We start from the raw sequence: 26542 nt of genomic DNA on the forward strand, positions 1-26542 counted from the left end.
GCTATCGAAGGAGGCTGGAACCGATACAAAACTGGGTGTTGATGAAATAGATGATTGAACAACGGTTATTGGCTAGTGATCACGCTCAGATTTTGTATAACTGGTATCATGACTATGTACAGGGGAATCGAAGGATGGATGAATATACCGAGGATTTTTTGAGGTTGCAGGCGAGGAGTGCAAACTGTGAGAATGAAGCCCAGCAGGTTGCTCATTATCAGATGGGCCTGAATTACGAAATTCGTTGTATGATAGGAGTAGCTGTGATTTTCACTTTGCCAGATGCTATTGAGATAGCAAAAAGGGCAGAAGAGCGTGTTGATTCGCAGCCACGACAATAATATAACTAGAATTTTAATTACAAAAATTTTGGTTTGATAGGGACACAACAGTATAGAGGTAATTACTGCGGGCAGCCTCCTAAGGTTATAAATTCTGGCAATCCTCAGAATACTATAGAAGAAAGAAGAGACAGTAAGAGGAAAGCAGTCGCCATTACAACAGATAAAGGAGACAAAATCAATCCTTATCAGAAGCCAATAGAAGATATATGTTACCGCTGCAGGCAGCTTGGTCATTGATCGAATAATTATCCAAAACATAGAGGAGTTAATAATGATCGCTGACAGGTTAATGTGGTTGAGCAGGTGGCTGAATCTGAGGAGGAAGTGGATGACGATGACTGATCTATTGCTGGTTCTGAAGATGGAGAGGTCACCTATATGGTAAAAAAAATCTTATGCTCAACAAAATAGGAGGATGAGACGCAAAGGAGGAAGATTTTCCAGGCAAAGTGTCGAGTAGGGGAAGCAATTTGCAGGCTAATTATAGATAGCTGCAGTTGTGAGAATCTGATAGCTAAGCAATTGGTGGAGAAATTGCAGTTGCCTACACAGCCGCACCCTTTGCCATATAAAGTCGGATGGATTAAGGAATGTCCGACAATTGAGATCAACAGAATCTGCAGCGTGCCTATCTCGATCGGTAAATCTTACACTGAACTTGTTAATTGTGATGTTGTGGATATGGATTATTGTGGAATTTTGCTAGGTCGCCCTTGGCAGTTTGATATTGATGCTTTGCATAAGGGGAAGGAGAATTCATACATATTCACATGAAATCGAAAGAAGATCACTATTTTACCTTCCGGTTCTACGAAACATTCTAAAGTGGAAGGGAAGAATGCTATTGCTGTTTTCATAGGAGTGCAAAGGCTATCAAACATAGTTGAGAAATATGGAGGCATGCTGGTTTTACTTGTGAGAGCAACAGGCGCAGCGGAGGATGCACCACCTTTACCACCACTCATCAAAGAATTATTGAAGGAGTTTTCAAGGATAGTGGAGGAATTCTCCAAGCTCCCACCTTTGCGGGATATATAGCATCAGATTGATCTCACTCCTAGATCAAAATTATCGAATCTGCCTCATTACAAAATGAGTTCAAAGGAGAGTGAAATCCTCTAAGAACAAGTTGAAGAATTATTGAAGAAGGGGCATATTCTGGAGAGCATTAGCCCCTGCGGAGTACCTGCCCTATTAGTTCCAAAGAAAGATGGGACATGGAGTATGTACGTGGATAGCAGGGCCATAAACAAAATTATAGTTCAGTATCGATTTCCTATTTCACAACTGGATGGCATGCTGGATCAGCTATCTGGGTCTAAAGTTTTCTCTAAGATCGACCTTAAAAGCGGCTATCACTAAGTTTGGATTAAGGAGGGAGATGAATGAAAGACAACCTTCAAGACTAAGGAAGGCTTATACGAGTGGCTGGTTATGCCATTTGGTTTGACGAATGCACCTAGCACTTTTATGTGACTTATGAATCAGGTTTTGCATCATTTCTTATGCAAATTTGTGATTGTTTATTTTGATGACATCTTGATTCTTAGTCGCAATGAAGAACAACATTTACTGCATCTTCGTCAAGTAATGATAGCCTTGCAAGAAAGTGAGCTGATTATTAATCTAAAAAAATGCATTTATATGACGAAGTGCGTTCTGTTCCTGGGATTTGTTGTTAGTGCAGAAGGGATATATGTTGATGAAAAGAAGGTAGAAGCAATACATAAAATTTTCATTCCTAAAACTATTTCTGAAGTTCGCAGTTTTAATGGCCTTGCTATTTTCTATCGACGGTTTATCAAAAACTTCAGCAGTATTGTTGCCCCTATCACAGATTGTTTGAAGAAAGAGAGAGTTCAAAAATTTGCTTGGACTGACACTACGAACAAGAGCTTTGAAGAGATTAAAGATAAGCTTACTTCTGCCCCTATTCTTGCTCTATCCAATTTTGATAAACTATTTGAGGTTGAATGTGATGCTTGTGGAGTTGGGATTGGCAGAGTATTGTCACAGTCTAAAAGGCCTATTGCCTTCTTTAGTGAGAAATTGAATGAAGCTAGGAAGAAGAAGAAATTGAATGAAACTAGGAAGAAGTGGTCTACTTATGAGCAGGAGTTATATGCAGTATTCTGGGCTTTTATAACTTGAGAGCAGTATCTGATGGGGCGATAATTTATATGGGCTAAAATCCAAGCTCACCAGTCTGCTGATGGGTTCTTGATACACGATAACTTTCTTTTTAAGGAGAATAGGTTATGCATTCCTCGATCTTCCCTGCAGAAAAAACTTATTCGGGAGGTCCATGGAGGAGGTTTGAGTGGTCATTTGGGGCGTGATAAGACTATTGCTGGGTTGGAGGCCACAATTAAAAAGGAATACAGGTTGGATGGTCCAGAAGTACCCAATTTGTCAAATTCAGAAGAGTCATTCGCAGAATACGGACTTATACACTCCACTGCTTATTCCAACATATCCTTAGGAGGACTTGTTTATGGATTTTGTTCTTTGTCTTCCACGTACTCAACATAGATCTGATTCCATTTTTTTTGTTGTTAACAGGTTCTCTAAAATAACGCATTTCATTCCTTGCAAAAAAACTAATAATGCTTCTTATGTTGCAAAACTGTTTTTTTCAGAGATTGTTCGCTTACATAACGTCCCTAAGATCATTACTTCTGACAAAGATGTGAAATTTCTAGCTCACTTTTGGGTGACTTTATGAAAATGTTTTGAAACTGAAATGTGATATAATAGTGCTGCCCATCCCCAAACTGATAGACAAACTGAATTAGTGAACCGCACGTTTGACAATTTTCTGCACAAATTTTATATGTAAAGCATCAACGATCATTTCTGATAAACAGACTTATTTGTAAAAAACGAATTAAATCTGGGAGAAAAAAAAATCTGCGTTTAATTACATATAGGTTTTACTATAATTATTAATTAATATATAATGTCATACATATGATAGTTGCACGAAATAATGGTTTGAGGAAGGAATGATGTAATTGTTATCCTGAGTCAACCTGAATTAGCAGAATAGAATAGCACGGCTCTATTGAAGGGAAAGAAATAGGCTGTCCCGCTATACAAATTCATCGTTTTTTTTTTTTTTTTTTGAAATGGATACAAATTCATCCTTATCACTAAAAAAAAAAATTCAGTTAAAAGAAAACTATTGACAATCTGTCGCTTTTAAAATAAAATTAGAGAACTTAAAAAATTTTAAAAAATAATAATAATATGTGAATTTTGTTAAAACTCATGTAAGTTTCAGCGCCGGCACAAGGCATTCCTCCGGTAAGCCGAAAAGAGAAAAACAAAAAAAAGCAATTGGTGGGCGGAAGCGTAGCTACTGTCCCATGTGAATTTGCTGCTGGAAGTTTGTAGAATAGTTTAAGTAAATAAATAAAACGTCAACAACCAAAACAAACCAATAGCTATCAACCATCAACTACCACATCGCCACTCTCTCTCTCTCTCTCTCTCTCTCTCTCTCTCTCTCTCTCTCTCTCCCTTCGAATTCAGCGCCTTCTCTCGATACATTCTCACACCCTCGTCTCAATCTTCAAGACCCTCTCTTTTTCTCTGTAAAGTTTCTTCCTGTTCAGAGACTGATTTCTGTCAACCTTGAGGTCTGTGATGTGCTTTGATCTTTTCTGATTCTTGATTTTTTGACTTGATCATGGACCCTTTTTTTGGGCTGATTTTAAGTGCTCCGTTTTACGGTTTTTGTTACAGAATGGGAAAGAGGCTTGTGATGGTGCCGGCCAAGGATGTGGATTTGTCTACTGTCAAGTATAAGCCTGAGGTTATCCAAGGTTGCTACCAATCAAACCCATATTTCTATAATCTATAGATGGAAAGAAGATGTTGTATTGACTCTTTTTTGTTTGAATTATAGCTCCACATTTGACAGGATTGGGATTTAAGTTGTTTGTAAAGTTAGTTGAGGCTCCAGTTATAGGTTCTCTTATTATGTCTTACTTAAAGAAGCAGAACAAGATGGATGAGGTTGGATTTCTATATGGATACTCTTTTTTTTTCCCCAAAATTTCCTTTCAATTCTGCTGTTGCATTGTTTATTGGGGTAGAGGGCTGTGACAAAGATGATATGACTAAGAGGCTCTCAATTTTTGTTATTTTCAGATGTTGCGGAACACTCTGATACCAGAAGCACCAATGTTCAAACCTGAATTCCCTCCTCAAGGTTTGTTCTTATCCTTTTCTCTCTTAGTTAGTTCTGTTGATACTTGTATACTTCCAAGCATTCCATGTTAGTTTGATACACTGTACACATTGATGCAATTAAAATTTGAAGAAAGGCCGGCCTGCTGATGAATATTATATTACCATAAAAACTGAGCTGAATATATATTTACACCCTTATACTCATTGGGATTAACCCATTGAATAGCCGAACCAAAATCATAACCTTGAAATTATAAAAATCATATCAATTAAATACAAATTAGTCATATTATTGAAAATTTATCATAAAAAAGTAAAAATTAATCACATATATTGATGACTTATACTCTGAATTTTGCTGATTATACTCTGAATTTTTATAAGTTGATAAAGTTACATGATAGTATCATTTTACGAAAATTTTAGAGTTCAATTAATAAAATTTTGGGTACAGTTAGTAATAAGTCGAACTATTTTTTATTTCCTTTGACAAGTCAACAATGATATGGTTAATTTTTGTTTAGTGTTTAATAGGTTACAATTTTTGTTCATGTTGTTAATGGACTAATATGAAATAGTACAAGCATGTAAGATGTATTTGGCCTAAAAACTGTGTTGGACCTATGTGGATCTCATTTTATGGATATTTGGAATTGCATTATTGTGAAAATTCAAGGAAGCATAACATGATTAAGTAATCATGGTTCTTTCCATGAAGCTGACAAAGTAAGTATAATGTGAGTTCAGAACCAGAAGCTGGTGTTGTTATTGTGGATGAAGATGGAAAACCAGAGGATCGGGTTGAATCTGCACTGAAGTGTCTTCCTCATTATGATCCTGCTATCTGCTGGAATGGGGACTCAGCTCCATCATTCAGATACTGGAAGATACGTGATTATGCATACGCCTATCGATCTAAGCTTGTAACTCCATCTATGGTAAGTCACCCTCAGCATCTACGCTTGAGTCTCATTTTTGTTTTTCTAATAAATTACAGGGGAAGGATCTTATTTTTATATTGTAGGTTGCAGAGCACATAATCGCAGTTATAGAGGAGTTTCAAAAGAAGAATCCAACAGCACCATTGTTGATTTCTTTTGACAAGGAAGAAGTCAGAAAGCAAGCTGCAGCTTCCACACAAAGGCTTGAGGAAGGTTCTGTTGAATTATATTTGATGATGTATTGTAATTTATAGTTAAACTGCAATTATCATCTCATGAAAGTGGTGGATCTTCAGTCGTTTTAATTTTTTCGCTTGGGCGGTAAGAGTTTGAAGATTTATCATTTGGTTGACTTGAAACTAGTTATGTATGTTTTTCATAAAAAGAAAGAACAATGTATTATTGCTGCATGTGGTAAATTTTTTACTCTTACTTAGTTCTTATTTAATTAAAATGGTCACAAAATGTGATGACAAAATTCCAAATAAAAAGTCTTCCAAGAACCAAGACTTTCTTTTGAGATGACTTTCTTTTGAGATTTACTGCTGAAATTGGCGCAGGAAATCCAATATCTATATTGGATGGAATTTTCATGGCAATCAAGGATGACATAGATTGCTATCCCCATCCATCTAAAGGTACATGATCTTCACTTTCTTCCTCTTGTTAATATTTCTCAAGAATAGTAATAGTATAAAAGTAACATCCATCTTAATGAACTATTATATTGTTATCACAATGACAGGTGCCACTACATGGATGCATGAGGTTCGTTCTGTTAACAGTGATGCAGTTTGTGTTTCTAGACTGCGCAGCTGTGGTGTGATATTTGTAGGGAAGGCAAATATGCATGAATTAGGCATGGGCACAACTGGAAATAATCCAAATTATGGGTCAGTTTGTTGTGCAGGACCAAGTCTATTTTGGGATTTTAGTGATTTCAAACACAAACTATAAATATTAACTGTACATACATGCACATGCATGCTTTGTCGCATGACTGGAATGATAATTAGAATTTAGTTCTTAACAGTTGTATTTATTGCAGAACGACAAGAAATCCTCATGCAGTTGGAAGGTACACAGGTGGATCTTCCTCAGGCCCAGCAGCAATTGTAGCTTCTGGAATATGCTCAGCTGCCTTAGGAACTGATGGTGGAGGTTGTATAATGTGATATATCAGGTCTGACTAATGGTTAATGCAATGTGGCATGCTAATATTTTATGTTTAATTTAATGGCGAAAAAGGCAGGTTCAGTCCGTATACCCTCTTCGCTTTGCGGTGTTGTGGGCTTCAAAACAACATATGGACGCACAGATATGGGAGGGTAAGACTTTTATCACCCGTCAATTATGGCGTATTAGAACTAGTCTGATACTTAGTATTCTTTGATTTGTTTATTCAAAGAAAAGAATTGGATGATCTTGAATGACATGATATTTGAAGTAATAATTTTTTAGCAGTAGAGATTCTTATTGTTCTTTTTCCTTTTTTCTCTTTTTCTTTTGACATAGTTCAATATGCGATTCTGGTACTGTGGAAATTATTGGACCAATTGCATCTTCAGTGGAGGATGTCATGCTAGTGTAAGTATTTAAAGCTTGGATGGCGGCTATGTGATCTTTAGATGTCAGACAATACATATTTGCATTATACTGGAACTGGCTGCAAATTTCTATTAATGTTACTTTCGATGCATTATAAACTGTGATTCCCTTGGCAGTATAGCTATGTATCAATTAAAGAAATAGAAAACAAGATGGTTGCATTTTGGTGTCGTTCGTAGTTTACCGGTCCTTGTACTTCCAGAGTTCGCTTCTTTGTTGATGTTTGAAGACGTGAACTATGTTCCTTGAAGGAAGTGAACAGTTAGTTATGCTAATTGCTTAGTGGAAAATGTTGGTCACTTCACATTCTATTGATTCCTCAGGTACGCTGCAATGTTGGGCTCCTCTCCAGCAGATAGAATCTGTCTGCACCCGGTAACTTCATGAACTTCATCATCTATCCAAAATATTTCAAATTTATTTTAAATTATGTTTCTCTCCCTTTTTTAAAGCTCGAGTCATTTGGCCATATTAATGATTTTAAGTCTTAAATAGAGTCATTTTCCAAATTTCTAGTCGCAATCATAGTCATACTATTGTTCTCTGTGTTGACATACTCATGGTCATGCTAAGGAGGTTTCATTATAAGTTCTCACCACTTTCCAGGCTTCATTTTTCTGTCAAGATATCATCCTTATAATGTTTTTCATGTTCTTTTTGCAGTCTCCCCCGTGTTTGCCTAATTTATCATCACATGGGAATACAAATATTTTAGGATCATTGCGACTGGGAAAGTATACAGCGGTGATCACACTTCTCCTTTTACTGAATGTGAATCAAATTCACTATTTTTAGCAATCAAATTATGTATATATTTTTTTAACAAATGTTAAATACCTTTTAGTGGTTCAATGATGTGCACACAACTGACATCTCTGATAAGTGTGAGGATATTCTTAACCTTTTATCAAAAACACATGGTTGTGAGGTAAGTCCATCACTACCATAATGTGCTTCATCATTGTTTTAAAATGGATTTTATGCTGAGGAGGAAACTTTCCATGGGTATGGTTCAAGATGGTAGAGATTGTTGTACCTGAGCTTGACGAGATGCGCATTGCTCATATTGTTTCAATTGGATCTGAAACACAATGCTCATTAAACCATGATATTGAGGATGGGTATGTTTCTTTGACCTTTTTTGAGAAGTATACCAATAGATCAACAATATTGTTTAACAATGCTGAATATTCTTCCTGTGAATCACTGACTACTTGAAGATTGTTGTTATAAAAGAATAATTCATAGATGAAATAAAATTTGGATTGATAATGTCTTGGGTCCTTTTCCTTTTTCAGGAAAGGTGAGAGATTGACATATGATACCCGTACCAGTGTTGCACTATTTCGAACATTCACTGCAGCAGACTATGTTGCTGCACAGTGTTTCAGGTGAGACTAGATAACAAATATGTAAATTTAATAATTTTCTTTTGCAACAGCATGTAAAGCATTTCTGTGCATATGGTTGAAGTTTTCATTTTTATAGCTTAAGTTTTCTGAAGGCCTTACATTCATCAGAAGTAATTATGTGATACCGTATCTGATTGGAACATAGGAAACCTTTTTTTCTTTTTCTTTTTTTTTTTAATGGGAAAATATGGACAACCTTCTTGCTTAAATGTTATATGAAGAGGAATGAGATTTCTGGGCGTGTTATCATTTCAACTGTTGAACTAAAACTTGATTTGCTTGATTACTTTGAAGATATGCTTGGAATAATACACTCTCGTTCCCTCTTCCAATCTTAATAATTTCATTTCATCAGTTATCATTGGTGTATTGTAGAATCAAATCTTTTCTAAATGAACAGTATCCATGCGTTGAACATAATTGGTGCTTGAATGATGCCTGTCTCAATAGAGTGATAGACACACTAATACTAATTTAGATGAGAATATTCTTGTAATGATTATAGGAAACAAGAGGTATCACTGTGTGACTGGAAAGAAAAGTATGCAGTTCCTTTGAATGCATGTGCTACTTTGGATCGCAATTATGTTATGATCATGATAAAAAAAGGCAAACTCTAAGTTTAAGCCATTTGGTGAGGACCAAAAAGGTTTTCATCTTTAGATGCTTGAAAAGCATAGCTCCAAACTCTAGACTTCTTGATCAAAGTGACTGTTAAGGTATTAGGTGAGTGCTCATGAATAGAGTTCACTTTGTAACATATGATGACAATGATTTTTCTAAATCATATCACAGGACCACTTAGAATCTTTCAGATTCTAAAGCTTATTCAAGACACAAGTATATTGCAGTTGTATTCATATTCCTGGAAGGTCTTGTTTTTACATGGATCGTCTGCTGTTTGTTTCCTCATACTGTTCACATATAGAATTCACTCACTCCTAAATGATGATCCGAAACATTCATGCCTCAATTAATCGTGATGTTTGTATGTTTAGTTTTTACTTCCCTCCCTTTGTGAATGAAGCTCAGCTAATCAATTATTGATAGGGAAATTTAGAGGAGGATCTGAGGAACTCTTGTCCATATTTTGCTCAGATGATCTTATTTCTCTCTAGAAAATGATAACAGAAAGTGATTTTCTTCGTTTCTAACTCCCCGAGTCTGCAATAATGACAGTGAGCTTTATCATTGTCATCATAACCCTAGTTTGGAACTTCAAAAAATTCCCTTTGGTGTTTTGTTTCTAGTTTTATTAAATGAGTTAAATAATTTAATCTTTGGTTCAAAACAGGTAATAGATATATATGCCTGGGATGTTAGTTCTAGCCTTCTAGGATACTCGAAGATATTACAACATTCCTCCATGAAAATTTAGTTTACTTTTCAAGGTGTCATATCCTTAAATTTTGAAATACTGCAGTTTGGAGATGCTCTGTGCAAATTAAAGTTCTGTAGTTGGTTACATTTGATTCCTTTTTGTTCCAGGCGAAGGTTAATGTACCATCACATGGAGATTTTTAAAAAGGTTGATGTCATAGTGACCCCAACAACTGGGTATGCTATCTTTACTGTTCAGATATTATTGTGCTTCTGTCAATGAAATCATAATTATGAGAACATTAATTGGAGCACATAAAGTTGCTCCTGTTAACTGAAAATTTGAGCTATTTTCCTTTTATAATATAAGACTGATTTATTCTTTAAAAGTTGATACTGTTTAAGGCACCTTGCAAGTGAACTATATTCTATGAATATGATATCTATCTAGTATGTGATGTAATAAGGAAAAACTTGCACGTAGATTTACACTTTTCTTTATAAAATGTTATTTTCATTTAGAAGACAATTACTTAAAAGTCTATGTTACTTAAAAATTATCATGCATTGCTTATATATGGGAGTTTCTGTGTAAAATTTAAACTAATATTATGTTTCTCTCTATCTATCTCTCTCTCTTCTACAGCATGACAGCACCCAAAATACCTCCTAGTGCTCTTAAGTATGGGGAGACTGATATTCAGGTTACAGGTTTGTGCTCATCTTTCATAAGCTTCTGTCCTGTAGTAGACTTGTGATCATATGGTGACAAATAAAAAGCATGAACTCAAAAAAAAAAAGACTCTTGCAAATTTCCAGGTCAGTAGATATGATTGGAATGTAGATTAAATGTATGTTAACTGTTATCAGTAACCTTAGGTGCATGTGGTGCAACCTAGTTTGGTTTATTCCTGATAAATAATGGAAGACTTAACATAAAAGAAAAGCAAAATCCTCTTCAGTTAAATAAGCTGTCAGCAGATAATTATTGGTTTCTTCTGTCATTTGCATTTGAGGAATATGGAAAGAAAAAAAATGAGCTGCTGCTGCTACTAATGTTTGTCAATGGTAATTCAGCTGTGGTATATTTCTGATCATACATCTCTGTTGGTTTCAGCCTATCTTATGCGCTTCGTTATCGCAGCAAATCTGCTCGGTTTTCCTGCCATTTCTGTTCCTGTGAGTTATACTCATCACCCTTGGAAGAACATAGTTTGAAATGTTTCACTTAAATCTAAATTATTTGACTTGGTCTGTCCTGGAGGAATTTTCTCTGTTATTTTAGAGATATTATTGCAAATAAACAACTCAATATGCAACTTTTACTGAAATTCTCCCTTCTTTCTCCCACCACTGTCGTTAATCATGACAAATGAAAATTTCAATTGTGTCACGTTCAAGGGGACGTTAGTTGCAATCCCACTCTCAGGATGAATAACCATAAAAAAAATGTTAAGCAGATTTTTCAGTTTACTTATGGGCTTACTGTTTGCTTTTCAGGTTGGTTATGACAAACAGGGGCTTCCAATAGGTTTGCAACTAATTGGCCGTCCATGGGCAGAAGCAACAATTTTGCGTTTAGCTTCTGCAGTAGAGGTATGATTTCTTGTCAACCTGAAAGAAAAAATGCTATTTTCCCTGTGACTGCTGCCTCACTTGTATAAAACATTCATTATTTTCTCAGGAACTCTGTGGAGAGTCTAAGAAGCAGCCTGAATCATTTTATGATGTTCTCAAGGCAAAATGAGGCCACATATCTCCTTTTTCTTTTCTTTTCTTTTCTTCCAGTGTGGCCTCGTCAGAATATTCCTCCGAGTAATCTGGCATAACTATTGTTTCAAAAAGTCCACTTTATCAGGGGTCATAACTGATTGTACTCATTTTCATCACTCCTGAGTTTGACAACCAGCAAACATTTGTCTATTCTAAGTAGCAAAGATGTTATAAGATAGATGTGGGATTAACATGAGACATACAAGCTTGGATTCATGGTATCTGAAATATTTATAAATTAAGCAATACGGCGAAATATGGATGGATTTTATTGTGACAGAAGCTGAAAATTGTATGCAAGTGATGTTGGAAGAGGACATTGCTTGCTTTCAATCCAAATAGAATGCTGATAAATCTGCATATTCAGGCCCCAGCAGTAAAGACTTGAATTTTTATTCAGAAGCTCTCAGGTTTGAAACTTGAAGAGATTGGGCAGGCAAGACTGTTGTTTACCTCATTTTAAACTGACACAAGTTTAAATATCATGGTACCATTTCAAGCAAGAATTCATCACAGTTTTCATTGCCTACATCTGTTTTAATAAGCACAATTCAGAGCATTCCGGTTCTGGGCAACAGAAGTAAATGTTGCATAGCACAGAAGCCATTGTTTTCCCAGAATTCCAATACTCAGTAATGAATATTCAACTCAATTTTTCAATCCTCTTACTGCTTAGATGATTCGGTTTGTTTTGGGTCCATCCTCCTCTGGCGCATCGCTAGGACGATCCAGCCCTCGAGGAATCTTTCCAGGATAGTTTGTTGTTGCAGGATCTGATCCAATCATACTGAAGAAAGAATTCCGAGTTTGTAAAATTCCTGAACAAAACAGGAAAGCCATTTGCATAATGAAGTATTACAAACTCACCTTCTGTCAACAATGATCATTGACCGAAGCTCACAATTCACAAAGCTGCAAGTTTATGTAACAAGTCATTCTGGCTTCAGGATTGGTAGAACAAAAACACAACTGAACTTCATAGTAAGTGCAGTACAAATCTACAGAAAAAGCAACAGAGCCTACTCCTATACCAATGGATATCACATTAAAACAAGAGACACATTTCGAGAACATGCAAGGACTGAAAACAAATATGGCAGCTAAGCCACATCATATGATTTGAAGGAAATAAGTCTTATGAGTTGTCAACAAATCCAAAGAACCAAACTGCAAAATCCTCCAGAAACTCAGAAATCTGCATAATAGATCTACCAAGCTAACAGTTGGTGCATAAGGAATGCCAATTGATATCTTGAAGATAAGTTAACAGGCATCAGGGACACTTACCGCCCGCATATTTCTTTTTTCACCAATGGGTGACAGTCATCTCCAAATGCACTCAAAGTATGAAACAAGAACCCACTGTGGGTAACTATTGCTATCTCTTTCTCTTTCCTTGTCCACAACCTGCAAACTCAAGTGCAGCACATATTTACACGGAGGTCGCATAAGCCTATACTATATATGACCTTTTCTTTTCCAAATCATCATGAACTTCTGTAGAAATTGGACTTGAACACTCGAGAAATTACATCTAAAGTTGGCCATAAAGTTGTGAAGCATATTCTTGCTTGCTCTTTTTTTTTTTTTGGGTATTTACAGCAGGTGTATTTTGCTGAAAATTATTGGCTCTATAGTCGAGAGACTTGTGGAAAATTTTCTATATTTCAATCTTATGTGTGATGCGATCTTGAAAGTTAAATATTATATAATATATAGAAGACAAGAAAATTAAAATTAGCAATCAAATGACGATGAGACAATTAAAATAACCTTTTTGCTTCAGAAGGTACTTAGTTGAGCATATTGCCACACATCGGTGAGAAAAAAAAGGCTCCACAGGCGAGCATCATGGTACAACCCAGCTATTTTATTGACCTTGATTTTATATGGTCAAATGCAAGAAGATTGGTAAAATCCTAGAAACCTTTATTTTTGCAGATGCATTTTAAAGAACATACTATTGTAGAACTATGAGTTTTGAAAATTAAAAAAAGAATAAAAACAAACACAAAATTAGAGTTCCATCATCACTGAGAAGTATTTACCAGTTCATGAACTTCAATCCTCTGGCAGTCAGTTCTTCTGTTGTCTCTCTCACATTGGCCTTCCACAGTATGTCCTCATCAGTTTCTATCTGAAAAAGAAACTTGAAGGTTATTGATCAGGACAACTAGACAATAACTAGAATTTAATCTGACCTAGAATAGCAACCCAACGATAACTGCATATAGAGGAGTTAATAATGGCTCCTTGTTCACTTTATCTTAAGTATCCAAGTACTTGCCAATGAAAAATCAATTGCGGGGAAGAGAAGCTGATATTCACTGATGTTCCGCCTCTTGTCACAAGGAAGCACACCCTGCAGACCACAATGACTTGTAAGAGAACTGTGTCAAGCTTCAATTATGTACTTCAATGCCAAGACAATATACCACATTCCCCTGAGAGGTAGAAAGAGAAATAGATCCTGAGAGATAGAGAGAGAAATAGAGAGAGAAACATCATGAACAAAGTTTAGGACCTCAAAATTTTCTCTTTATGCAAAAGGGTAAATTAATTAGCATTGAGGTCAACATCCTATATTCCTATATGAGTGCATCTATTATTTCCTCTAGATGCTCTCGAGAAACTTAAATGCAAAGGTAAATTCCTGATTTCATTGGCATGATCCAAAGGTTTATCCTGGAACAGAACTATATTATGAAGCAATTAACAATGTTTCTTTCGGTTAGAAGCATTGACTGGATCAAGGAAAGATGATATTATAGGAAGCATACAAAATGTTCTCGGCAAAGTTCCACAGCAATGAAAGGTGGGGAATTAAGACTTGAAATTGCTGGTCGACTGCTGTTTCCGGCATTTGCTACCATTAGTGGCAGTGAATCTGTTCTATCTGCATATCCATCCCCACCAAAAACTCCAACAGCTGTTTGCAATGTCCTAAAAAAAAACAGTTATCATTGCTTTAGTGAGACATATTACAAAGGTATTGATTTTTCAGGGCACTGAATGAATATGAAGCAACCAAATTTTCTAACAAATATCTAGATGTATGTTTGTTTATCACTGAAAGCAAGAAGGCTATTTAAGAAAATGTTGGATCTATTGCAAGTCAGCAGGAGCATAAGTCGCCAGATCAGCACCTTAGCAAAGGGGATGCAATGACCAACTCAATCCTCTTGAGAAGCCCACATGTGCGAACATGCTTTCTCAAATCGTCAACCTATAACAGAAGCAGAAGGGATTTTATCATACTTCCTCTGCATAAGTACACAACAGATTTAACAACATACTCAAAGATAAGCATGTGCGTGTGTGTGTGTGTGTTTTACCTGCTGCCAACCCAGTTGAGTAAGTTGTGCATCAAAATATTCGGGAGAAAAGTAAGATTTGCAGTTCTTATCTCCCTCTACATTGTGCATTCCTTGACCATGCCTCACCTGGATGCAGGGTTTTATAAGACCAGAATACCTTGTTTTGCGAGCAAAAGCCAAGAAAGAACGCAATCGTGGACATCCTTCAGACCAAATATGTAGCAACTTCACATCCACAATGGACACAGTAGATAATTTGAAAAACAAATTTGATACCAACCAGGTGAAGAGTTTTGCAGCGATGCAATGGAAACAAACTTGGACCTGGACAATCCATATCTGCAACACAACCTTAAAGACATTAACTTTCAGATATAATGCAAGACATGTAATAGCATTAAACCTGACATCAAATACAATTATATAATCAAAACGTATTACCTTCCAAGGAAAAGAAAAGGAAAATACAAGCAATTGTATAAGATAAATTATAAAGAAGGGCAGAGCTTTCTGTATCTGTTGAAAAAAATAAGTAAACAAGAATTCAACAATTTTCAACCGATGCCTTAATCCCATGTTTTAGCAGTTAGATAAGCCAAATGTCATAACATTTCCTAATTCTCAACAGTATTCCAAAATTTCACTATACCCATATGCAGAGACCAGATGACACTCTGATTACAGTTTACAGCTCTTCAAATACTGTAAGAAAAATCAATCAAAAACCAAATCTAACAAAACAAATCCAAAAGATAACAAACAAACAAACAAACAAACACAATACACATCCCAATAGAGTCAGAGAAAGAAGCAGATGGGAGGATGCAAACGCCCAAAAACAACAAAATCCAAAATACCCACAAAAAGGAAGAGAATAAAGAAAACCCAGAAACAAAATAAACATAATATACATCCAATAAAGCAATATGCATACACAGAGAAGTTTCCAAGAACTCTAGGTTTGAAGGGATGGTTGTAAAGTTACCTGGAAAGAAAAGGATGAGGAAGAGAAGCAGAGATAAGGAGAAAAGAACTTGAGTAGAAAAAAATGGAGTGGTGATGGCTAACGCATGATGGGTAGGAGAAATAGTTTGATGATTGATGGATGGGACTGATAAAGATATACTTTTTTTTTTCTTTTTTGGATTTGTCTTTGTCTCTGCTCCACAGTCTTAAGTAAAGAAAGTGTGCTCTGTGAATCCCTCCCTGATCTGAGTGAAGAATCCATTGGTCCTGGATGACGTTGGGATATAAAATTTAATTTTAAGATAAATTATAAATTGATTTATTTAAATTCAGAGGCTAAGACACCATTCAGGAAGATTGCTCTTTCAGACCAAAAAATATAAGAAGGTGTCTCCACCACACGTTTGTCTGGTTAAAGCTTAGTATACTCTTATGGATGAAACTAAATAAGGGTTTACGAAAACCTTATCTTAACCGAGAGAGTTATTATTCTTCTTGGAATTAAGAATTTAAATAATTTGTTAATAATTTTTTTTAAAATGAAGAAATTTAATTTTTAATTTAAAATTTTATTTTTAAAAGAAGTAAAAAACTTTTATAATTTTACAAGTATTTTGTTATATCAAAAGAGGGTATAAGTTTCTGAATTTTTAATAATTTCACTAATTTATTCATATTTTAAAATCATTTAATTAAAATTTTTTAATTTATTTTTTATTTAATTTTTTATTTAATATTAACTTTTTAGTATTTATTGATTCAAAATCTAATTAAATTATTATTATATTTTATAAAATTAAATCCCTCAATTATTCTGTCTAACAAATATTAATTGTTTTTTTAATTTTAATTAAAAGAATTAAATAATATGAATAAATAAATTAGAAAATAAATAGTATAAAAAATATACAAATTAAATAGTATAAAATTTAAAGTTAAATTAATTTTCTTCAATATAATAATTAAAAGGTTTGATGTTATAAAATACAAAAATGTTTGATATTGTAAAGTAGAAAGATGCTTATAGATATAGTTACGGTTTGATTTCAACTGTAAACCAAATCGATTAATCGATTTTAATTTTTAAATCAAACTAAAACCTTAAATTAAAGGGTTGGTTATGGACTTTTTTTTCTGACTGACATGAACTAGCAGCCTACTTCGATTTTGGTTTAATTTTAAAATAAATTATTTTATAAAAATGTGCAACTTATACGTAGATAAATTAATTATTAAATAATTAAATTTAAAATAAACTTATAAAAAATTATTTTTTATTTAAATATAATATTATTTTATTTTTATGTTATACATAATATTTTTTTTTATCCTTTGTATTTTAAAAATGGACGAATTTTATACTATATACTTATTTATTTAATTATCAAATCAATAATATTTATATTTACTTTTTATTTTTATTTAAATTTTTTAGTTTTATTTTTCAAGTAAAATAGAATTTATGGAAAATCGAAATAAAAAAAACTACTGTAACTGTGGAAAATAAAATCAATTTGGATTCAAACCGTAAATCAGATTGAACCGCCAAATCTGAACCGTCTCAAGCTCTTGGCCAGGCCTAGATGCTTGAGTTGTGTTGTTAAATAATAAGAATTAAATAATTAATTTTATATAAATCCAGAAAAAGGCATAATTATTTAACACTGATTGATTAATTAAAGATGTAAAAAAGAGAAAAGAAAATATTAATTTAAATAATCAAAACAATTAGCTAGTGTTCTATCATAAAATAATCATTTAAAACACAAAATTCAAAACAAAACACTTTAAATTATTTTAATATTTATTAAATTTCATATTAATTAAATTATTTTAATATTTATTAAATTTCACATTAATTTGAGAGTCGAAAGACTCCTCGCTTTGTATTTTTTTACTTATAAATTATTTTTTAAAACTATTAAAATTAAAAAATATATATATATCATTTAAAATATAAATAAAATTTATTTTTTATCTGATTAAACAAATTAAATAGATTGAATATGTGAATAAAATAAACAATCAACTTTTATTTACTAAATATTGGAAGCCATTACATTTATTAGAAGTAGGATAAATTATTTTTTTTGAATTAAGTTAAAATTAATATTTATTCTTTTATTTTTAAAATTTAACGATTTAATTTTTATAGTTTCATAAAATTATAAGATTTTTTTATTTATATTAAAAAATAATGTATTTATTTTTAAGTTTAATAAAATTAAAATATATAGATTGAAATATTTATTTTAAAAGGATTGAGAGATGGGAGTGTTAATTTTGATAATTTCTTATATAATTAACTGAAAATTTAATAGATGGACTTAATTTGATATAGTTAAAATATAAAAATTAAATTATTGAGTTTTAAAAGAAGGATATATATGTTAATTTTGATATATTTTAAAAATAAAAAAGTAATTTTTTTAATATTATTAAACTAAATAATTATAAATTTAATTAATCTGAATAACAATATATTATTCTAATAATTGTGCAACCAGTCCTTATTATAATAATCAATAGAATACTAATAAACACTAATTACATAAATGATATAAATATCAAGGAAACAAAGGAAATAAAGGAAATATAGACATCTCCTAGACACTGCCAGGGTCTTAAGACTTCAAGGCAACATACCAAAGAAATTTTAGTTGGAATGTATCCTAACAGCCGCCTATCTCATAAATATAATACTTATTACAAGTCTTAACTGGCAAAGTCCTTATGAAAGATTTTTCAAAAGGATTTCAGATTATACATACCTTAGAAAATTTGATTGTTTATGTTTTGCTTCTAAAATCAATTCCCATAAGGATAAGTTTGAGTCAAGATCTATTAAAGCAGTCATGATAGGATATAGAGGGACACATAAGGCTTACAAACTTTATGATTTACAGACAAATAATATCCTGGTTAGTAGGGGTATAGTTTTCTGTGAAAATATCTTTCCTTATGCCCATACTACAGATTTAAATTCATCCCTTGTGGTTTATGTTTCCATTATTGAGCATGATATTGTAGATAAGGTCATTACACCCTTAGTTTCTGCCTCAATGTCCAATCAGAGCAATTTAAATTCATCTCTTTCTCATGTTGTATCTTCTGCTTCTCCTATGGAGATAAGAAGATCCACTAGAATTATTCGTAAACCAGCTTGGTTACAAGACTTTATTAGTTTTGTTTCTAGCTCATCCCAACCTATTTCTGAAGTGTGCTTTAAACCACACCATCAATCCTTTGTTTATAATATAGTTGTTGTTAATGAGCCCACTACATATGCATAGGTATCTCTTGATGCTCAATGGGTTGCTGCTATGCAACAAAAGTTGTTGGCTTCAGAGAAGAATCATAATTGGGTTCTTACTAACTTGCCTAAAGAGAAAAAGGCCATTGGAAATAAATGGGTTTATAAAGTGAAATATAAAACTACTGACTCGTAGTTGTCGAAGCCGGTCAAAAATAACCTTTCCGGTTATCAACAATATTACTACTGCAGATAGTGGTAAAGGATCAAATCTACAGAGAATTGAAAACTTATCTATTTTTCTTAACAAGACCAAGAGAATTAACTGAATGAGAAACTGAAAGCAATTAACTGAAAGCAAAATGAAAATAAAGTGCAATAAAATTAAAATGGGGGGTTTTGAGATTGATTTGATTAAGCAACTACTGAAAGCAATTAAATAAGCGAATAATAAAATAAAAGGTAAATCAAATATGAGAAAGGTCTAGTTGAAGAGTTGGATCCACTTCAGTTGTTTGGATTGATCATTGAAACTTATATTCTTTTGATTGATTCAATAGATTAGTTATGGAGATGGAAAACGCTTCTCACCACTATGTCTCTCCTTATGATTAAACCAATTAGAGAACATTCTCTAATTAATTACTAATTAACAAATTGTCAAGGAACGTCCTTGGGCCTTAGACATCAAACAATTGTTAACTGCATGAAGAGAGAGAGAGATCTAATCCTAACTACTCAAACGCATGAGATGTTGCTAGATCATACAATTTTCTTAGTTTTCACACCAAGTGTTCTTATGTTTGAATAATCAACGCAATTACAGAATTAAAATTATCCAAACTAACAATATATTACCTTGCAATCAATAATCAAGTGGCCAATTTGATCAAAATAACAAAACAATAATAGAATCAAGCATGAACTGTATGAATATTGAATAACCAAAAGACAAACAATGTGTGTTCAGATCTCACAATCCATAAAACAACCAAAGTTTCAATCAATCTTCAACTAGAATAAAAGGTTTCAGCCACTCATGGCTGAATCAAAAACCAAAAAATAAAGAAAGGAAGAAGAAGAGATGGTATCACTTGCAATCCCGTAGGTGTGTTCAAGGGGGTCTGGAAAAAGCTGTAGGGAGGCTCCTTATGTGTCTTTTTATAGTTGAAACTATTGCCCTAGGTCCTTACATGCTGCCCTTGCTGTCCAAGAGGTGCTTGCTGCCCAAGTTGTGTCTGAAAAGGAAAGAATCGTGTTGCAAGCTCTTCAGAAGGCAAGAGGCGCGCGTGGATGCTCTGCAGAGGGAAGTTGGCGCGCGCGGATGGATGTGCAGAAGGGAAAGTGAATCTGTCCAGTCTTTCCTTTTTAGGTGGAGCCTTCGTTTGAATTTTGAATGCTGAATGCAGAAGAGGCAAGTGCATCTTTATGAAATCTTGCTGCCTAAATAGGAAGATATGACTGCTGCAGTGTGTGCACATCTTTGAACAAGGAAAGAAAGATCTGCGATTTGAATTTCAAATAGTCTTCTGACTGAGCTTTCCTTATTTGCTTTTGCTTCTGCACTTTCCTTATTTGAAAACTTTCCTTTTCTGAAAACTTTCCTTTTCTGAAAACTTTCCTTATTTTAAAACTTTTCTTTTTTGGCACTTTCCATATTTGACACTTTTTGGCAGTTTTAAGAGCCTTTTCACCAGATTGTCTCTTTATACCTATTATCTGCAAAACATGATTAAAACCACAAAATTAGGCATAAAAGATGCAAATAAACATCAAGAACATAATGATAAAGTGGACTAAAATATGCTCTATCACCTACAGATGAGGTAGAGAGGCTTAAGACTCGTTTGGTAGCCTAGGGCTACAATCAAATTGAGGGTCTGTACTTTAAAGACAGATTCTTCCCTGTTGCAAAACTTACAACTGTTAGAATTTTGATTACTTTAGCTATTGCGAGGCAATGAGTTATTTTTAAGCTTGACATTAATAATGTTTTTCTCCATGGGTCTTTAAATGAGGAGGATTACACGCTACCTCCTCAAGGATATCATAAAACCTTACTCGGCCAGATTTACTTAAAAAATCTCTTTATAGTGTGAAATAAGCCTCCAGGTAGTGAAATATTAAATTCATTAGCTTTCACAAGTCTTGGGGATTCAAACATTCATATCATGGTCACTGTGTGTTTATTAAGCAATTCGGGCACTTTTTTATGGCTTTTTTAATATATGTTGATGATGTCATTGTAACAGGCACTTCTCTTGATAATATTACTGCTGTTAGAACTGTTTTGCATAATAAATTTACTATCAAATATCTGGGTCATTTTAAATTTTTTTTGGACTTGAAATAGCACGGTTTAATTAGGCCACTATATCTTAGTTAGGTAAAGTTTATTACTGATTTGTTGAGTGATGTTGGTATGTTGCACTTTAAACCTGCTTTGTTTTCTCTATCTAGAGGTTTATATTTATCACCGAATATAGGTGAGCCTCTTACGTAACCAAATTATTATAGAAGGCTTATTGGGAGATTTTTGTATGTTAATCTCACTAAGTTGGACATTAGCCATGTTGTATAGTACCTCAACCAGTTTATGGCTGCCCCTAAAAGGTCTCACTAGAAAGCAGCCATGTATATTTTATGATATCTAAAAACTACTATTAACACTGGTCTTTGTTTTCCTATTAATTGTGATTTTCGAGCCATTGCATATTGTGACTCAAATTGGGCATTCTGTTATTTTTCTAGGAAATCTTTAACTGGGTTTGAAATTTTTCTTGGGTCTTTTTTAAATTCCTGAAAAATAAAAAAGCAATCTACAACTTCCAAATCCTTTGTTGAGGCAGAGTATAGGGCCATGGCTGCAACAGTTTATAAATTATTTTAGATTACATCTATTTTATGAGATTTGCAGGTTTCAGTTAGTTATCCAGTTCAGTTTTATTGTGACAAAAAGATGGCTCTCCAAATTTTAGCTAATCCGATTTTCCATAAAAGGACCAAATACATTGATATTGACTGTCATATTGTGCAAGAACAACTTTAGAAGGGTTTTTTTTTTTAACTATTTCTCATGTGTCAAGTCAAGACCAGATAGCAGGCCTGTTTACTAAGCCTTTGTCAGCCGCCTTATATTAGCACTTTTGCTCCAAGTTGTTTCTAGTGTCTTTTTCAACTCCAACTTGAAGGGGGGTTGTAAAAGGATATAAATGAGGACCCAAGGATGAATGATGAATCTGACGACCAAACAATGAATGATGACCTGTTGACTAAATGATAAAATATGAATGACGACCTGACGACTAGACGATGAATGAAAAACCTGATGATCAGACAATGAATGACGACCTATCGACTAAATGATAGAATATGAATAACGACCTACTAATTGACCGATTGATAACCAGACGATCTAATGACCAACAGATGGCCAGACGACCTAACGACTGACTTGATGTTACTTAATGATCAACTGACAACCAGACGACTTGAGGACCTGGTGACCGACCTGATATCTTAACGACTAACCTGGTTTCACCTAATGACCAAACTGATGACCAGACGACCTTACGATTTGATGGCCGATGTAGGTCTGATGACCGACTTGATAATCGGATTAACTAAGTTGTATTGTTTTAAATATTATTTTGTAAATGGACTTTATTTGGACCATATTAGCTTAGTTTTTTAAAGACTCCCATGCTATTTTCTTTTTTGAATTCTTTTAAACTATGCATTGCAGCCGAGTTAGACTTATAGGCTTGTATAAATAGTTCCTTTATATCGGGCTAATTCAGAAAAATTATTCATTTTTCTTTCTTAACATTAATTAAACAATTAATCCTCCAATGAATTTTTTTAGTATTAATTCTTTAGTAATAAAATATAAATTTTATAATTTTTAACTGTTATTTTTAATTAAAATAATATGAATTATTTTGTTATTATTATTATTTTCAGTTTTAATATTATTTTAATATTAAAGCCAACCAGTGATGAGATTTCATTATTCACAGTAGAAGTGTTGCTCAGATTCTTGTGAACATGTATAGAAATTAATCAAAATTTGAAATTAAAAATATTACATCTCTAACAAAAAAAGTTAAATTAATGAACAAAATTTGACAATATAATCATGCATAGCAATTTTCTCTTCTTGAAATGCTATATAAAAATTTACAAATTAAATCTGAGAAACTAGGGAGCTAGTTCACCGACCCACGGGAAGAGATGAATCGGAGAGTAAGGGTTCTGTGGAGCCAGTTGACGAGGTAGGCACATCATACGTCGGAACAGGCATCCTCGCCGGAAGATTTGGCAATGCTGCTTCAAAATTAAGAACCTGTAAAGCTTGTCTTATCGACGGCCTAAAATTGAAATCTGGGTGGGCACACCGCAGGCCAACAGTTAACAAGCATTGCATCTCTTCTACGTTAAACTCCATGCCCAATCTTCTATCACCCACATCAAGAATCCTGCCATTTCCATAAGCTTCCCAAGCCCAACCCACCAATGAAATCTGAGCCTCTTCATTTCTTGCTTCCATTGATCTCCTCCCACACGCAATTTCCAGGGCCACCACGCCGAAGCTGAACACATCTGATCCTTTGCTCGCCTTCCCTGTGCTGATGTATTCAGGCGCCATGTAGCCAAAAGTTCCAGCTAAACCTGTAGTCTTCAGGCCTAGCTCATTGTCCATGAGCCTCGCCAGGCCAAAATCTCCAAGCTTGGTGTTGAAATTTGAGTCTAACATCACGTTGCTTGATTTAATGTCTCTGTGAACTACACATTGTTCCCATTCTTCATGGAGATAAAGCAAAGCTGAGGCTAAACGAAGTGCTATCTTATATCTCACGGCCCATGATAGCTGATTTTCTCTTTTGAAAAGATGAGAATCGAGGCTTCCATTGGGCATGAACTCATAGATGAGAAGGAGCTCGCCCTTTTCATGGCACCAGCCCACAAGTTGTACGAGATTTTTGTGCCTCAATTTGCTGATGATCTTCACTTCTGACATGTACTCCTTTCTTCCTTGTTTGGATCCTTTTGAAACCCTTTTCACTGCCACAGTTAAATCAGACAAGCATCCTTTGTAAACTCCTCCAAATCCTCCTTGCCCAAGCTTCCCTTCTTCAGCAAAGTTACTTGTTGCTTTAACCAATTCTTCATAAGAAAATCTCTTAGGCCCTGTTCCTTGCTCGAACTCATGATCCATGGAGTCATCTGATTCAACATCTTCTTCTTTCTTCCTCTTGTTTCTCCTCCAAGCAAAGATTAATATCGAGATCAACCCACCAATCGCAACAAGTCCAGCAATCACACCACCAACTATTATAGCTGTGCTTTTCCCACCTCCTCCTCCTCCTCCTCCGCCACCTCCGCCTCCAACGTCTGGCTTAGATGAAATTTCAGTTGAGTTGAACTCCCATGAAAGAATGTAATGTATCTCTGTGCTAAAACCAGTTGAAGATGAAAACCCAACAGTGACCCATTCAGGCAAAACCTTTGACAGATCAATTTCATATGAAAGACTGGAATCATTCCCATTGAAAACTGGATTCTCATCATAAGTCAAGAACAAGCTCAAGTTTCTTGTTTGTGAATTATAAGTCACCCATGCATTAGCCTTTGATCCATTCTTAATACTTCTACTCCAAGTAATGTTGGCTGCAGACCTGATGGAGTTCACGTTAATTCCTACATGATTATCATTGGGATCCCAGTCGTTCTTATAAGTATCAAACTCAACAGCTACGATTGATTTCCCTGTGGTGTTGAGAGAAGAACAATTGCTGATGAGAGCAAGGCACTCTCCCCAAGCATTTTCCGGCACATGAGAGCCATTAGGGGCAAGGAAGAAGGCAATCCCATCTCCTGATCTGGGAGGTTCAAGCATCGATATGTTGAAAGAAAAATGAGTAACAAAGTCTGCAACTTTGCCTGTGGAGCCATCCCAGAGGTGAAGATCTTGGAAGTACACAGCTCGGCCAACACTATCAATTTGGTTAGCGTCAGCTCTGTTTCTGGTGAGTGATAGAACTCCTTCCAGGGGGAAAGCGTCGCCGGTTAAAGTCAGGTTTTGAAGATTTGAAAAATCAGGGTAATTGAATGAAATTGCATGCAAGAAAGGAAGATGAAGAAGTAACAAAAACCAGAAAGAACAGTGATGGGAACCAGAAGTTCTGAACCTGACAGGCATTTTCAAAGAAGAAATCAATTTTGTTTTTTCAAACATTGAAACAATCATATTTATAGATTGATAGATCCATTAGCATTAATTGTATTAAGTTGTAGAATGGAAATTTCTTGGAAGATTGTTGTCTTCCACACGCCATGACGAATTCAAAGACTTGGAAGTATGACATGTTGAATTACTAGTACAATGATTTGTTCAAAGGATTGATCAAGTTATTATTGTTGTCTATATCATTAAAAATGAAGAAGCTTCTTCTTCTCGTCAATATATTAATTTGTCCTTAAACTCCCTATTTTTTTAAAATAAAATAAAATAAAATAAAACCTTCAATGAAATTGATCCACATAGAGAGAGTCCAACAAATGATAAAAAATGAAGAAGTCTCTTCTTCTCGTCAAACTATTTGTCCTGAAATTCCCAATTTTTTTCAAAAAATGTCAAATCCTCAATGAGATTGATCAAGAAAAAAGAGGGAGAAGTAATATACAACAATAAGAACTTGCTCCCTACATATATATTGTGACAATCCAAAATTTCCACATCCGCGGCTTACAAAATTAATAAACGGTAAATAAGTAGTTCAAACAATTAGATAATTTGAATTAATTATTTACATAATTAGCTCAAACAACTAATTCAAAAATTATAAAGGCTTTGTAAGCTGAAAAATTTCAGATGGTTTTTTCTTGTTTTAGAGCTAGACTATGAAGACTATGAAAATTCTTAGTAGTGTTTGATTACAACCACTAAATTTAAGTTAAGACTATGAAGATTCTTAGTGGTGTATAAGTCTATAGTTAAGGGTGAACAGTATTCGGTTCAAATCGAAAAAATCGATCGAATCGAATTAATTTTAAAATTTAATTTAGTTTTTTATTCAATTCGGTTCGGTTCAGTTCGGTTTTTAATTTTAAAAATTTTGGTTATTTTGGTTCGGTTCGGTTTTGATCAGAAAAAAATCGAAAAAATCGAACCGAACCGATTAGTAATAATAATATGTTATTTTCAATAATATAGAGAAATTAAATTATATTAAGATTAAAATATTTTAATTAAATTTTAAAATATTAAAAATAAAGTGTAAAAAATAAAAAATTTATTAAAAATCAAAACCGATCAAACCGAACTGAATCAAACCGAATCAAACCGGTTCGATTTAATTCAGTTTCTGATTAAAATTGATTCGATTCAGCTTTTATAAATATTAAAATT

At 33.9% G+C, this 26542-nt stretch overlaps 3 protein-coding genes across 6 annotated transcripts; 1 reads left to right on the forward strand and 2 right to left on the reverse strand.

The window, feature by feature from the left end:
* The first annotated feature begins 3655 nt into the window (after positions 1-3655).
* Positions 3656-11841, forward strand: LOC110624017 (fatty acid amide hydrolase). The gene is made up of 21 exons (XM_021769067.2): positions 3656-3985; positions 4092-4171; positions 4255-4364; positions 4500-4560; positions 5289-5479; positions 5566-5695; positions 6043-6120; positions 6228-6375; positions 6531-6643; positions 6735-6810; positions 6998-7069; positions 7414-7465; positions 7754-7834; positions 7935-8018; positions 8108-8211; positions 8389-8481; positions 9991-10059; positions 10469-10533; positions 10940-11001; positions 11323-11418; positions 11507-11841. Exons 2-21 carry the CDS (start codon positions 4093-4095, stop codon positions 11567-11569), a joined length of 1827 nt encoding a protein of 608 aa, XP_021624759.1. The 5' UTR covers positions 3656-3985; position 4092; the 3' UTR covers positions 11570-11841.
* Positions 11842-12060: 219 nt separating this feature from the next.
* LOC110624018 (phosphoglycerate mutase-like protein 1) lies at positions 12061-16067 on the reverse strand. Of its 4 annotated transcripts, none has more exons than XM_021769069.2 (10): positions 15898-16064; positions 15193-15251; positions 14931-15038; positions 14742-14821; positions 14376-14538; positions 13883-13957; positions 13644-13732; positions 12883-13002; positions 12463-12507; positions 12061-12382 (listed from the first exon to the last, which is right to left on the reverse strand). In XM_021769069.2, the coding sequence occupies exons 2-10, from the start codon at positions 15247-15249 to the stop codon at positions 12268-12270; spliced, it is 852 nt and encodes a 283-aa protein (XP_021624761.1). In that variant the 5' UTR covers positions 15250-15251; positions 15898-16064; the 3' UTR covers positions 12061-12267. The 4 variants fall into 4 exon arrangements, with proteins under 4 accessions (XP_021624761.1, XP_043816565.1, XP_043816567.1 ...); XM_043960630.1 differs by having other exon boundaries at positions 15193-15263; positions 15898-15974; XM_043960632.1 differs by lacking the exon at positions 12883-13002 and having other exon boundaries at positions 15898-16067.
* A 7056-nt stretch (positions 16068-23123) lies between these two features.
* LOC110624016 (L-type lectin-domain containing receptor kinase IX.1) lies at positions 23124-25381 on the reverse strand. The gene has a single exon (XM_021769066.2). The coding sequence runs from the start codon at positions 25379-25381 to the stop codon at positions 23345-23347; it is 2037 nt and encodes a 678-aa protein (XP_021624758.2). The 3' UTR covers positions 23124-23344.
* Positions 25382-26542: the final 1161 nt, after the last annotated feature.

This window comes from Manihot esculenta, chromosome 10, assembly GCF_001659605.2.
Source record: "Manihot esculenta cultivar AM560-2 chromosome 10, M.esculenta_v8, whole genome shotgun sequence".
NCBI classification, from domain to species: domain Eukaryota; kingdom Viridiplantae; phylum Streptophyta; class Magnoliopsida; order Malpighiales; family Euphorbiaceae; genus Manihot; species Manihot esculenta.

Excerpts from the sequence above, each read along its gene's own strand:
- LOC110624017 (XM_021769067.2), top strand. The coding sequence starts at position 4,093 with ATGGGAAAGAGGCTTGTGATGGTGCCGGCCAAGGATGTGGATTTGTCT. Across the intron at positions 4,365-4,499 it reads AGCAGAACAAGATGGATGAG|ATGTTGCGGAACACTCTGAT; the intron begins GTTGGATTTCTA and ends TGTTATTTTCAG. Across the intron at positions 6,376-6,530 it reads GGAAATAATCCAAATTATGG|AACGACAAGAAATCCTCATG; the intron begins GTCAGTTTGTTG and ends TATTTATTGCAG.
- LOC110624018 (XM_021769069.2), bottom strand. The coding sequence starts at position 15,249 with ATGGATTGTCCAGGTCCAAGTTTGTTTCCATTGCATCGCTGCAAAACT. Across the intron at positions 15,039-15,192 it reads GCTGCAAAACTCTTCACCTG|GTGAGGCATGGTCAAGGAAT; the intron begins GTTGGTATCAAA and ends CCCTGCATCCAG. Across the intron at positions 13,003-13,643 it reads GGATTGAAGTTCATGAACTG|GTTGTGGACAAGGAAAGAGA; the intron begins GTAAATACTTCT and ends TTGAGTTTGCAG.
- LOC110624016 (XM_021769066.2), bottom strand. The coding sequence starts at position 25,381 with ATGATTGTTTCAATGTTTGAAAAAACAAAATTGATTTCTTCTTTGAAA.